Source organism: Poecilia reticulata, linkage group LG17 (assembly GCF_000633615.1).
Source record: "Poecilia reticulata strain Guanapo linkage group LG17, Guppy_female_1.0+MT, whole genome shotgun sequence".
NCBI classification, from domain to species: Eukaryota; Metazoa; Chordata; class Actinopteri; order Cyprinodontiformes; family Poeciliidae; genus Poecilia; species Poecilia reticulata.
In genome coordinates, this window is record NC_024347.1 from 18,362,977 (window position 1) to 18,377,019 (window position 14,043).

Sequence of the window (14,043 nt, forward strand, 5' to 3'; positions counted from 1 at the left end):
TTTTTCTACAGTCAAGGAACTGTGGCGGTGCTGTACTGCATAAAATAGGCAGCATCCTTTGTACTTCACAATCAATTATGTCTACGTTTAGCAAGGTACACCGTAGGCAAAACGAATCCATAAACTGTCAGTTTTAAACTGTCTTATTTTATGTTCATAAAAACATCAATAGATTCAGTGAATCCTTCAAAAATAATGCATTTATTCAGATGGTGGTCAACATATTCAGCCTAAAATGATGCAAATAAGGAGAGTTACTACTCGTACCTATGAACTAAAATTGATAAGGTGTTTCTTTGGGGGAAAAAAACAAAAACAATATCTTTGTTACAGGCCCTCCTGTTGCCTCCTGCCACTCCGTTACTGTTGAATCCATCAGTCTGAAGTGGAGCTCTCTCTGGCAGCGCCACTCCCTTATATGCCCTCAGCTGGGAACACCAGACAAAAAAAATAATACAAAAATCTGACGGTTCAGATCAGAGTTCAACTCACAAAAGCAAAAAACACACACAGTAAAGCAAGTATCTCCCCACACATACGTGGACTGACAAATACACTGCGGGCCGCTGGCAGCCAGCAGAGGGTGCACACATTGAGGCAGCCCTTGTTAGCTGCAGGTTGTTGCTCAGATCAGTCACTTTTAATCTTGCTCACATCCTGCCCTGCTCCCAGGTGTCAGGTAGCTGCGCCGCCGTAACTTCAAGGAGCCAGTGTTTTCACGCTGCTTGCATGTCTGCTGGAGCTCTGCAATCTGCCATAAAAGGCTGTTTCACACACACACACACACTGCACACAGCCAGCCCTATGCTGGACTGACCTTCAGGAGGGTTTTCCACGTTGACACAGTTATTTTTTGTGTCAGGTCTGAGGCTTGCTGAATGACCATCACTTACCCTGGCACTTTGCACAGGGATCTTTCTCATACTCCAGCAGGTCTNCCGCAGACAGAGAGCGCACACAAATCAGCGGCTGCTGATCCAGGAATGGAGGCTTCAAGAGGTCGGCTTCGCAGAGAACAGGAGAGGTTGGGCTGATATAGTGCAGTTTGCACYGCGGGTGCAATCAATCACACTTTAATCAGACCACTAAAGTCACAGGGGATGGAAGCATAAATTGATCCTGGAGATCAGCGGCGTTGGTTTAGTCATAAACACCTTTTTTCCTACTTAGACAGGCTTTTACTGAATCTCGCAAAGTTCAAACAGAAAACAATTAAACTCCAACTAATTTCCCTTGAGCTCAGGGGCAGAAGGGGAAGAGATGGATGCATTTCCTAAAACTGCAGTTCCCCACATCCCTCACCACGTCAAACATAAAACATATACGCATTTCCCATGAGCACGTCATGGGAATCTCTCATATTTAAACTTTCTGGCACTAGTATAGATGTGTGCATCTTCTCGAGTGTGGGCACATAATTAAGATCTCTTGGAAAAATATGCAGYGATTGGAMAGCAGAAAAGAAGTAAAAAAATGATCTGTTATGCAGTTTAATAAGCCAGAGATCAAAATTCTGCAGGCAGTAAGCAAGAGGCAGGGTAGAACCTGGACAGTTTATCACTTGGTAACACCTGAAGGGCAAATTATTGTATAAAAACAAATTAACAAAAAAATAGCACATATTTTCATTTGTGGGTGTGAAAGTGGAATATTTGAAGAAAAATGTCATAAAAGCCATACATGCACACAAGGTGAACCTGCATTCTCCATCCAGGTTCACTGGGATTTGAACCCAAGAACCCAAGACCTTGCTGCAATGCAAAGRTGTCAACAACTGTGTGAAACTGCACAGCACTTAAATAAACCCAAACATATAGTATTAAATAATAAAACTGAGTTAAGCAAAGGCTGCATAGTTTTAGATAAACGGACGTTAACAATAAGTTTTAACAATAATGTCACTAGTACGGTTGGTAGGTTGATCTTAAAAGCAACTTGTGTTTATTTTTAAATCAACGAAATATCAAAACAACATAGTAATTTATAAAGGTCGGAAAGTGCTACGGAAGGCACATTTTCACGTCGCTTTCTATGTGTGTGTGTGTGTGAAACTAGACAAAGATTTTTCCAAACAGACAAAAGTACTGCAGATAAAGTCTGTGCACTTTTTGTTTTAGTATGCGGTGGCTGTAACCCGATAAGTCCCCAAGGCCTCTGATATTTGAGATTCTTCTCTCATATAGCATATTTTTCTACAGTCAAGGAACTGTGGCGGTGCTGTACTGCATAAAATAGGCAGCATCCTTTGTACTTCACAATCAATTATGTCTACGTTTAGCAAGGTACACCGTAGGCAAAACGAATCCATAAACTGTCAGTTTTAAACTGTCTTATTTTATGTTCATAAAAACATCAATAGATTCAGTGAATCCTTCAAAAATAATGCATTTATTCAGATGGTGGTCAACATATTCAGCCTAAAATGATGCAAATAAGGAGAGTTACTACTCCTACCTATGAACTAAAATCGATAAGGTGTTTCTTTGGGGGAAAAAAACAAAAACAATATCTTTGTTACAGGCCCTCCTGTTGCCTCCTGCCACTCCGTTACTGTTGAATCCATCAGTCTGAAGTGGAGCTCTCTCTGGCAGCGCCACTCCCTTATATGCCCTCAGCTGGGAACACCAGACAAAAAAAATAATACAAAAATCTGACGGTTCAGATCAGAGTTCAACTCACAAAAGCAAAAAACACACACAGTAAAGCAAGTATCTCCCCACACATACGTGGACTGACAAATACACTGCGGGCCGCTGGCAGCCAGCAGAGGGTGCACACATTGAGGCAGCCCTTGTTAGCTGCAGGTTGTTGCTCAGATCAGTCACTTTTAATCTTGCTCACATCCTGCCCTGCTCCCAGGTGTCAGGTAGCTGCGCCGCCGTAACTTCAAGGAGCCAGTGTTTTCACGCTGCTTGCATGTCTGCTGGAGCTCTGCAATCTGCCATAAAAGGCTGTTTCACACACACACACACACTGCACACAGCCAGCCCTATGCTGGACTGACCTTCAGGAGGGTTTTCCACGTTGACACAGTTATTTTTTGTGTCAGGTCTGAGGCTTGCTGAATGACCATCACTTACCCTGGCACTTTGCACAGGGATCTTTCTCATACTCCAGCAGGTCTSCGGTGCGGCTTCGAACGCTGGTGTTCCTCCGCAGGCCACCGCCGTCCCGCACGCCTCCATCCCGCAGGCGGGCCGCCTCCTCCTTGGCATACACCCCCAGCTCCTGGGTGTAACGCCCATACATCTGTATATACGTAATGCAGGGGGGAAAAAAACACCTTAGTGCAGGTAATGGAGGTGGGAGGCAGATATGACTCAGCAGGGTTTGTGTTTAAAAACTGACATCTCACAGCGGGACGGCAGGCTTACGTAAACACTGAGAAACTTCAGCCCAAACTGAGGCTAAATAACAGAGAGGGTGAGGAAAGTTACACAATTGAAAAGTTGTTGAATTCATATTTAGACCGCGTTGTACAGCAGCAAGGTTAAAAAAAGTGAGTCATAGTTTTTTATTTCAATATTTCGATAGTGTTTCCAAATACATTGGAAACACTATCTATCCTGAATCAAAATATGATGGGAAACTATATCAAATTTCTTATCTTTCTGCAGACAGTGAAGAAAAAGTGATGATGTGCGACTAAAAAATAGCAGTGTCTGCATTTCTCTGTACAAACTTAAACATTCACTCTATAACCAGGACATTTTTATATATATATATATATTTTGTGTTCTTGTGTTTTACTGGATTAACACTGAGTTTTAGAAACACTACTGTTTCAAGGAGCTGCATTACGTCTGTGTTGCATAAAGTAGAACAACATATGGAAACTGTGAGCAGGTATTCCAGCCCAGAATGACTGAATCATTGGATTAAAATAGAAAAAAAAAATCATAATTTTATACAAGTATTTAATAATTATAAAAACATCACCAACAACAATAATTCAATAAAATTTGTGTTCAATACAAGTCAAAACAACATATTAATACGTAGGCTTCCTATTTAATTTATTATTTAACATTTATGCATTAAATAAAATTATATGAATAAATTTTATCTGTAAACATACTTTATTTATTTATTGCATTGCAGGATTTCTAGCCCATCTTAACGCAGAAGCAACTTCCCTCAACGCAAAGCCTAATTGGCACATTCACCTCAAGAGAAAATCCACAGAGTTTTCGCTCCTCGGTCTTGAAGTGASTTCCCAGACAACAAGCTCTACCTGTCACATCCTCGCTCATTAACTCCACAGGCCTGTCACACATTAACTCCTGACGAGAGGCGGAGCTCCAAGCGAGACGGCGCCACAATCAGCTGTGTACAAAAGCTGTGACGGGGGAACAGCGTGTCCTACATCTCCGGTTTTGTTTAATGTCCGCCATGATGGAGCTGTTCAAGTGTCTGCTCGGTGTTGTTTTGGTTTGTGGCGTTTCTGCCCAGCAGTACTGGCTGCAGCCACAGAAACACCCGCTCACGCCTACTTTCCAGAAGCCTCAGCAGCAGTCGAAGGTGCCCCCACCTGCAGCTCCATTTCATGAATGTGTCCTGGAAGAGGCTGAGAAGATCCAGTGTGGGGCTCCAGGGATCACGGTTGATGAGTGTCAAGACATTAGCTGCTGTTTTGATGGGCACATGTGCTACTATGGGAAAGCGGGTATGTATATGTCAACAACTTCACTTTTTTTTTTGTTTTCTCCTATTTTAATTTTTGTAATAAACACTCATGTATTGCACTTTTTCTTGCCCAGTAACTGTACAGTGCACCAGGGATGGCCAGTTTGTGGTGGTTGTGGCCAGAGAAGCCACTTGGCCACCCCTGGATGTCAACTCGGTCAGCTTGCTTGAGCCAAATGAAGCTTTCTGTGGGCCAGTTGATGGCACCTCTGCCTTTGCCATCTTTCAGTTTCCTGTGACTGCATGTGGAACAACACTTAAGGTGGTTTTTATGGTCCCCAATTTAAAAACTACCATTAATCCCTTTTAAACAGTCTACCTGAATATCAAAGCATGAACTGGTATTTGCTGTTTTAGTTGTGGAGTACTGTTGCCAACTACAAAGAGGTTTAAATGGACTGGATGGTATGACTCAAGCTTTAATGTATTGCTATTTACAGCAGAACGATGAAGGTTATGTGGTGTATGAAAACCATATGGTGTCTTCGTATGAGGTGGGAATTGGACCCAAAGGCTCAATCACCAGGGACAGCCATTTTGAGTAAGTTCACTTTTCCTCAATTATGACCCCCCACCCCCCAAGTAAATGTGTTTACTGGCGCATTTAAATGTGGTCTACAGTAAATTTTCAGGATAAAACTGACCTGTGAAGCCTCAAAGTATATTCTGAGAGCATGCCAATTTGTTGGCCTWTTGAATCGTCTTGCAAGATGCAAACACTTTTAACAGAACATGAAGGCTCGTCTTCCTGCAGATTGCTGTTCCAGTGTCGGTACTTGGGCACAACTGTGGAGGCTCTCGTTCTGGAGGTGAACCCCGTTCCTCCGCCAATGTCTGTTGCTGCTGCAGGACCCCTGCGAGTGGAGCTCAGACTGGGCAAGGGCCAGTGTGTTTCCAAAGGATGTCTTAATGGTATGTGGCATTAAATTCACCACACGAGGTTCGGCGAGGTAAACCTAATCGAGCTGATATGATTSCAGATGTGGCGGCATATAGTTCCTTCTACAGCTCTTCTGACTACCCGATCTCTAAAGTGCTGAGAGAACCAGTTTACGTTGAGGTCCGTCTCTTGGGGAGATCTGACCCAAACATTGTCCTGAACCTGGAACGCTGCTGGGCCACTTCAAACCCAAACCCTCAAAGTGTACCACAGTGGGACCTTCTAGTGGATGGGTATGCAAGTGTTCATGTTAACTGGCTTCATGCCAATTGTACTTACAAAATATGCTTTGCTTGTATGCAGCTGTCCCTACCCTGATGACCGGTATCTCACCACAGTGATTCCTCTGGATGGCTCTTCTGGCCTCGAGTATCCAACTCACTACAAACGTTTCGTCAGCCGGATGTTCAGYTTTGTGAATTCTGACACCTTCGCTCYTCAGAAGGATACGGTACCACTGTCTGCTTTCATGGCTAAATGGCATTGCCATACYCGCTTGTCAAAGGTTGACTATGTGCTCCTGACTTCCAGGTGTTCATTCATTGTGCCACAGCTGTATGCTATCCAAGCAGGGAAAACTCCTGCGAACAGCAATGCCACAGGCAAAGTGAGTATCCTCTGAAATTTAGCTGCTGGGTGACGTTGTAGAAGTGTGATGGGGGGGAACCTGGTTCAATTTACAGGTTCTACACATGATGGAGGTCTTAAAACTTTAATTTACAAACCAGAAGTAACTAATTTTTGGGAGTTGGGATGCTGACTTGACAAATTGTCAGCAGACTTGGCCATATTGCAGTGCAAAGGAAAGACTGATTTGCTTTAAAGAARRACTTGGTGGTTTCTTTTAAAGGGGAAAAATGGATTTGTGGCCTCTTTACAACYAACTTGCTCTCCAGTCTTATAGATACAGTTGCTGCAACAGTCATTAACTAGAAATCAAATGTTTCTGAAATCTTTCAGGAAGAGCCGCAGCGGAGAAGGTCCCCTCCAGCCACAGGCTCCTGGTGTCGAGTGGTAAAGTGATCCTGTTAAAGTCCACATCTCATCAGAAGCGATGATCCATTCAGTGCTGTATGAACTGTTTTTTTTTTTTTTAAATAAAGCTGGCTGAAAGTTGTTTCCTGCTTCTGCATTTTTAATTCCTGARTTGCTCTTTGACTCAAAGTGGGCTGCTATGGTAATGTACACATTTGCTCCCAGTCACTAGCACTGGGATGATGCCCTATAGATCCAGAAAGCCCCCACTGAGTCTGCCAAAAGAAACTGTTCATTATACAAACTTGCATTGAATGGCACTAGTTGCCTGTTGCCACACAAACCCACAAGGTTTCTTTAAAGGGAGGACTTCAAATGCCAACTAAGGCAACTTTCTAACCTGCCAAAGACCATGTAGGCAGCTTAATATAGGGATTCCACTGAATTTAACATGTACCCACAGGAGTAAGGGGAGGATCTGGCTCCTCTGACTCTTGYGTTGTAACCTTCTGTTTTTACTGCTGTGCTCCACCTCCCTTTGTTTTCCCTGCCTCATTGAGATGGGCATCACGACTCCACCAGCCTAACTCACTCTGCTTGCATGAACAGAGGTGCAGGAGGGGAAAGMGGAGCAGCAAAGGATGTCAGGATACTGATTGTCTTCCTCTTTCAACTCCTGTCCTGCTGGAAGGTATTGAGGTAACGACGCCTCGTCTCTAAAGTTCACAGAAACGATCTCTGGAGCCTGCCACTAGATGTGAATAACTATTAGATTCTGAGTGAACGAGCATCTGGAGTAAAATTGTAAAGCTTTTATGGCTAAATTATTGGACAAGTCTAGACTGTTTATAGATGAGCTTTATCTTAAAGTCAGATCTTTGCATTTTTTCTGTTTTATATTCGTATGAAAATCATTAACCCTTTACCAAAGCTAAAATTACTCTAATCACTCCAGGGCAGAGATGTAGCGCTATCACAGTAAGGCTTTTAAGACGTTTCCATTTGCTTCCTTGTGTTGCAGTTGAAATCACTTTCATGCACATGGTATGCTAAACAGTTTTCGCCTCACTGCCTGATATTAAAAATGTTTCTATTTAATGTCCGAGATCAAAATTATACCATATATTTTAGTCACATCAAAAGAAGTTGGTGCTCTTGATTACTTTTTTTTTTTTTTTTTTTTTTTACAATTTTGGAAAGCCAAAATGATGTCATGACTTTTTACAGGTTAACATCTGAGTTAAATGTGATTTAAGACGATCTATGTTGCATCAAAAATAAATGAACCAAGTCCTCCACAACCAAACTTGTGCATCTCCAAACTTTGATTCATCTTCAGTTTCCAGATGCCACAAGGTTCCACATTAATCTGTTCGAACTCTGATTTAATGTCAGACAGGCACAGAAGTAAAGACAAGAATATCTAAACCACCGTTAAACCATTAATCCAATCTTATGATTYCTATGGTTATTGAGTTTACATAAAGCTCAAATGAAAATATGAACACAGTTTAAGGGGATCAAAATTTCCTTTCATAAAATCTTATGTAATGTCAACAGTGACAATAATTGCTATGGAGTGCTTTTAGCTGCTATGTTCATGCACTAAGTTGCCTTTGGCTAAAATATTGAATGTGTTCACATTTTATTAGCAAAAATGCCAAAAAGTTTGACAGGAATAAATACACTAAAGCAGTTACTCACAAAAAGATAGTTGTGCCTTTAAAAGTTAAAACATTTATGGTGTCAAATAATTTTGAATTATTTCAAAATAATTCAGAAATAATGCTTAAACATTATTTCTGCATATCAAGTTTTTTTTTTTTTTTTAGGACAAACTGCTAAAATGGGAAAGTGTTTGATTGGATGGACAATATGACAATGTTACAACCAGGATTACTTATTGCTAGATGTCTAGAATAAAGAAATCATGTAAACAAAACCTTTCTGATGACTTGAAGTAGACTAAAGGATCTTGAAAATCAAGACATTAAAATATTTGAGATGGGAAACGATGTCTGTATCTGGCTGCTTTCTTATTCACAGTGACCTATCATCCACAAAAACATGAAGGATGTAAAGGATTTAAAGATGTGGCATCAACCAGAATTTCTTCAAGTGTAAAGAATTTATCCAACAAGTCACGGAAGAAAAATACTGAAGCCGAATATCCGTCCCTTACTTAACAATAAACTCGAGCACACTTGGATTATACTGCAGGACAGGATTCCAAAGCAACACTGCAGTCAACCACTCATTGGCTACAAAACGTCCGTCAGTCCATTTTCTTCTGCTCATTTGGAGTCGGGTGGCGGAGGTAGCAACCTAAGTAGGAAGGCCTCGACTTCCCTCTCCCCAACCACTTGGGATATGGGGAGAGAAAAAAACGGGAAAACAAAATTAAGGATTTTAATTAAATCTGATTGCAATGTTGCCCCTTATGCTCCAAAACCATCCAGTGTTGCTGCATTAAAACAACTCTCCTCTGGAGCGATGAAATAGACTAACAGTGCCAATGCTTAATAGCAATCATTTTTAACCAAGTGTGGCACAACCAGTTATAAGGTTTAATGGGGGGGGGAGCAAAAATATGCACTGTATGGCTGAATGATTCATTGGTTAAGTAGTTTAACAAGAAAACAGAACTGCTTTAAGATAACCTGATGCTTTTTCTGAAAGTATGTGAAAGAGCAGCTAAAGTACAAGAAAGACTTTAAGAACAGCTGATCAAGACAGCTTTAAAAGATTGCCTGAAAATTGTGCTGTTTAAGGAAAGAAGGGATCCTTTGAAATTTTGACTCCGGTAATTGTCACCCAAGGTCTTAATCTGAAACCTGATTCAAGACGCATTATGGAGAGCCAGCAATATATCTGCAGTGAGTTACAGTAGCCTAGTTTCAGGGCACTTGTTTTGATAAAATACACTAAAGGTTTTCTTAACAAAGAAACAGTCATGCTCCCCGTGAGTGTTGTTTTGTTGAGCTCGGAGCCAAAACAACAACTTTCCAGTTTCACTTCCTCGGTCAACAGTGATCCGACACAGAACCCAGAGCCAATATTCTATTAGCTCTCTTACAATGGAGAGCCAAGTCAGCCTCTAAAGGTCAGCCTGTGTGCCCTTTAGACGTTCTGAAAGTCATACAGCATACATCTAAAATAACCAGATGAGAGTGTGGCTGTTTTTTGGTTTATCAAAGAATCAACGGTTGCCTTTGGCTCAGGAGGAACACCCGTTTTCTGCCAGCTGAAAGGTTAGCTGCTCACTTCTCGCCTCCTCACTTATGTCGGTGTCTTCAGACACTGAGCGGCTACAGAGCTGCATAGCTCTCTCTCTCTCTCTCTCTCTGCAGGAGAGGCAGCAACAGAAGCAGGGTTAAATGAGAGTTAATATTGGATTCACACTGAGAAGGCAGAAACGTCAATCTAAATGAATTATAATGGGCCACATGTTCTGCTTGAATGTGTGTAATTGGTCCCTGGAATGATGCCCTAAAATTAAACACAGGTAACTGATGGGTATGTTTACAACAGGATGCTTTAAAAGCTGACACGGGATGCATTTTTCAGKCTCAATGTCMAAATCGTGTGCATGAAGCAGAAGAAATATAACGACTTACAGATTACTATAGGAAGAATCCACTTTTAGATCTTCATACTCTCAAGGGTCTCGTATCACACAGCAGTCAGATAGGAGACAAACGGTTCATATCGCAGGATCAAAGAGTTGGGGTTCACGCCGCCGGACAGGTTGCCAGTCAATCAACAGAGTCATTTAAGAGACAGAACAAACAAGCGTCCACATGCACAATCGATCCAAAGGGCAATCTAAAGAGACCATTTAACCTAACAGTCATGTTGTCAGGCTGTGGTTGAAGCTGCAGAGAGAACCCAGAGATGTACGAGGAGAACGTGCAAACTCCAGCTAGAGAGACGATTCAAACCTGGGAACTTCCTTTTGCAAAGCAACAACACTAACGTCTGAAACGCCACACAGCTCTGACCCAAACACAGAAACCAAGCGCTTGCTACCRTTTCACTTGATGATTCTTGTACTGCGTTTACTTTTACTGTTCTCACTGCATCCTGTACAAGTCCAATATATTTCTTGATTGGTCTCAGCAGTATTGAGTTATTCAACAAAACATCAATCCCACCAATTTAGGACACACTCTCCAATATTCTGGATTAGCTCTTGTTTTCCTGTCATACTTTCATCATCTACAGCAGAAAGTTGTTTGCCATGTCCTGCTGAATAATGTACAGGCGACCTTGAAAAAGTTATCGACTTTAGTTCTCTTTGTAGCCTTTTCTKCCCTACGTCTACCATCAAAGCAGTGTATATCAACCAAAGGGTCGGGCTTTCATCAAAGAGTGTGGATCTGAAAACCTGTTGCTGAACAGTCGGGTCTCTTTTCATCTTTGGTCTGTAGCATGTTGCATCATGTCTTTGCCAAAAGTCATTTTGGAAATTGACTTGTCTGAGCAAAAGTCAATATTTCAATTGTGTGATGAACCAGCCTAGAAAATAGACTCAGGTCCCTCAGTGCYCTCAAGATATTTCCTTGTTCGTGTTAATATATCAACTATTGTTACCAGTGCAGGTTTGCACCTTTGGCTAAATTCTCCGGAATAAATTTCAGATTGTTTAATGATGCCTTACAATGTTAATTGAAAACAACACAAATACTTGTGTATATTTTAAACTTCTTCTGAGAATCTTTCAACACCTTCAAATTTTTCCTCACGCAAGCTTTTACGTCTATACATTTTCACATTTTGTCACATACCACAATGCRTTGTGTTGAGATTTCACTGTAAAGATCAGCTCACACACTTCCTCCGTTCAGCACCATTGTTCAAGCTCAAGATTGTCGGCGTGCTGAAGCTCTTCTAATAGCGGAGAAACAACCGTTACAGGATAATTGATAATTTCTTGGGTTCTCAGTAGGCTCCGCTGTGGGAGACGAGGCCTGGAGGGACGGCTGCAGAGCAGCACAGAGGAAGAGGGAGGGACCTGTAAAGGTGTGCTTGTTTTCAGGCTAAGTTTCTTTTGGGTGACCTTGAAGTGAAGTTTTCTTAGTACAATGATTTTATTCTTGCCAATCTGCCACAACGGTCAGATTAATAAATTGCATAACTAATAGTTGACATSTGAACATTTTCTCCCATCTCTGTAGCTCGTCTCGTGTTACCATGTGGCTCTTCTCTTCTTCTCTAATTAGTGTTTTTTTCTCACCTGATCTATTTGATGGATCGCCATGTATCGGTTGAATTGCAGGTGTGCTGCCTGTTTTCAGATCAGATMGTTGACTAATTAATGTCCATTAAGCTCCGTTAGCTTTGTTTAGCCATATCAGAGTAGACAGAGTAGACWTTTTTTTTGTGGTGACAAAATGTGAAAGAAATTATCCTTTTTTCCAAGCAAAGTGATAAGAAATAAAATGAAGTTTATTAGGAAAAGCATGACACTGTGATAAAAGGCTAAAGGTCTGGGCTCTCCTTGGTTACTGTGCCTTGTCTGCCACTACTGGTGCTTTTTGCTGGTAAAACTAAAGCAATTTAACTGTTTCCAGACCAAACCCTTTACCAATTTTTTGACAATTTCTTTGACAATTTCTTTGTTCCTTATAGTGTATCTTTGTGCAATAAATAAAGGTTTCCATAAATCAGAGCTGCATGTATGGTACGTGTTGTGTTGTGAGGCAAACTGACAGCTGTAGCTGCAGGAGTTGGTCACACGGGAGGTTAACTGGTCACAGATAACAGCTCATTTAACCCACAAAGAGAGTCCCACCTGCTGCTCCCCCAGGGGGCCGTGCTCCAGATGGCCTGTGACTTCTTTCACACAGGCCCGTGTAAGATACAAGCCCTGTCTGTACTTCTAGAGGGAGTTTGCTTCTGTGTCTGTACTGCACTAAAATATAGTTTGCTCAAGAGCCAAAAGAAAAGAAAATCCACATCAAAGTAACATCCTTTTGCTTTTTTCCTAGGTTTAGTCACCAATCAATGCATGCATCTGCAAATCACTACACAGCTTGTGATCTGCAGACACTGAAAGATGTGGGTCGCTTAATTTTGGAGATAGTCTGACAGTTTTGCGGGGTGTTTTTGACGACGTGAAAATGGCCCCTAAACTGGATTATGGATTGCATTTGGTTGTCTTTTGGTCATTTGTGTACCACAAATGACCAAAAGACAACTGTTTTCTGTTTTCATTTAACAAAGTCAACTGCTTCAGTTTTGTGAAAAACAGAAACGATCATATTTAAACCAATATCCATAAAATGAAACATTCTCCTAACAGTTTTCTACAAGAAATTTCAATTGTAAATTTATACATTTCAAATTGTAAGTTGAAATTTCTATATTTACTGTATTTTCTCCATRATAGCAACACTGTTTCAAATATTAACACTGGCTTTTAAAGGTCTTAAGGCATTTTTAGCAAAATGTTTTGGTTCACTTATATTTAATCCATTGTATTTGCTTCTTTAGCCCTTTGAGATCATAAGAGTAAAAGGGCATGTCAGGGGGAATGCAACAAAATTTAATTCTGTTCAATTAGTGTTGCTTTGCCTGCTTTATTTCTCAAATGTAAAGTCTGTACATTCAGACAGAGCAGTGYCCGTTTTAAATGCACTTTCATTTGTATAAACAAAGGAGGATTTAGATGGACTTTGCTCAGTGAAAAGGTGTTCCAGAGTCTTGTCTTGTCCAACAAGGAATACAACTCCACATTTTAGACAGAGCAAATGGGCCACAGAGGCCCTAAATGGATTTAAACCTTTAGCTGTTACGGTTTTAGCACTTGTAATGGGCCTGTGTATAATATCTGGAAAAACCTCTTCACGAGCAGGAAATATCTTCACATTATTATTTGATTTATCTAATTTCCAAAAAGCCTCTCCTCAGTGCAGCAGCACTGTTCTGGATCGCCTGCTGGGTTTTAACAGGAAGACTGTGCTGCATGTCCACCGAGCTCCAAGAAAGAAAAACCCGCCCCACACTCCACTGCCACATCTCACGATGTGTCACATTTGCTAAGTCAGACAATCTGCTTTCTGAGACTATGGATTTGTAATATTTTGGGACTAATTAGTGTGTTCAATTGGTTGCTTTAATCTCCTTGCTATTTGCTCTGTTGGCTTTTTTACAATGTTATCTTTCATTTTGAGGTTTCCAGTATTCAGTGTCGTATATTGCTCTCTTTGTTTCAAAAATCCATTTCCATTCCAAACAAATAAAGTGAAGTAAACACTGTTTTGAACTCTGCCTGAGTTGACATTTTACATTTTCAAAAAAACTCCTTTTGTCGCATTACAATAAAGTGGTTCAGTATGTTTTATTGGGATTCGTTTCTGATAGACCTACACAAGTATAGAGTTGATTAGGGGAAGGAAAGCTATAGTTTTAAAAAAATATTTCACAAACAAAAACCTAAA

The 14,043-nt window shown here is 41.0% G+C and overlaps 2 protein-coding genes across 3 annotated transcripts in view; one reads left to right on the forward strand and one right to left on the reverse strand.

The window, feature by feature from the left end:
* The window catches only part of clcn2a (chloride channel, voltage-sensitive 2a), a 32,675-nt gene extending 28,382 nt beyond the window's left edge, over positions 1–4,293 (reverse strand). Inside the window, exons 1-4 of the mRNA XM_008434191.2 lie at positions 4,167–4,293; positions 3,375–3,407; positions 3,081–3,249; positions 894–1,004 (exon numbers count right to left, since the gene is read on the reverse strand). Of these exons, the coding sequence (XP_008432413.1) occupies positions 894–1,004; positions 3,081–3,249; positions 3,375–3,407; positions 4,167–4,277 (424 nt within the window). The 5' untranslated portion in view covers positions 4,278–4,293. The remainder of the gene's footprint in view (positions 1–893; positions 1,005–3,080; positions 3,250–3,374; positions 3,408–4,166) is intronic.
* A 14-nt stretch (positions 4,294–4,307) lies between these two features.
* Positions 4,308–6,714, forward strand: LOC103479596 (zona pellucida sperm-binding protein 4-like). 2 transcript variants are annotated; one of them, XM_008434126.2, is made up of 8 exons: positions 4,308–4,666; positions 4,761–4,948; positions 5,130–5,227; positions 5,441–5,598; positions 5,667–5,859; positions 5,930–6,077; positions 6,158–6,233; positions 6,587–6,714. In XM_008434126.2, the coding sequence occupies exons 1-8, from the start codon at positions 4,384–4,386 to the stop codon at positions 6,682–6,684; spliced, it is 1,242 nt and encodes a 413-aa protein (XP_008432348.1). In that variant the 5' UTR covers positions 4,308–4,383; the 3' UTR covers positions 6,685–6,714. The 2 variants fall into 2 exon arrangements, with proteins under 2 accessions (XP_008432348.1, XP_008432347.1); XM_008434125.2 differs by having other exon boundaries at positions 4,311–4,666; positions 5,127–5,227.
* The last annotated feature ends 7,329 nt before the right edge of the window (positions 6,715–14,043 follow it).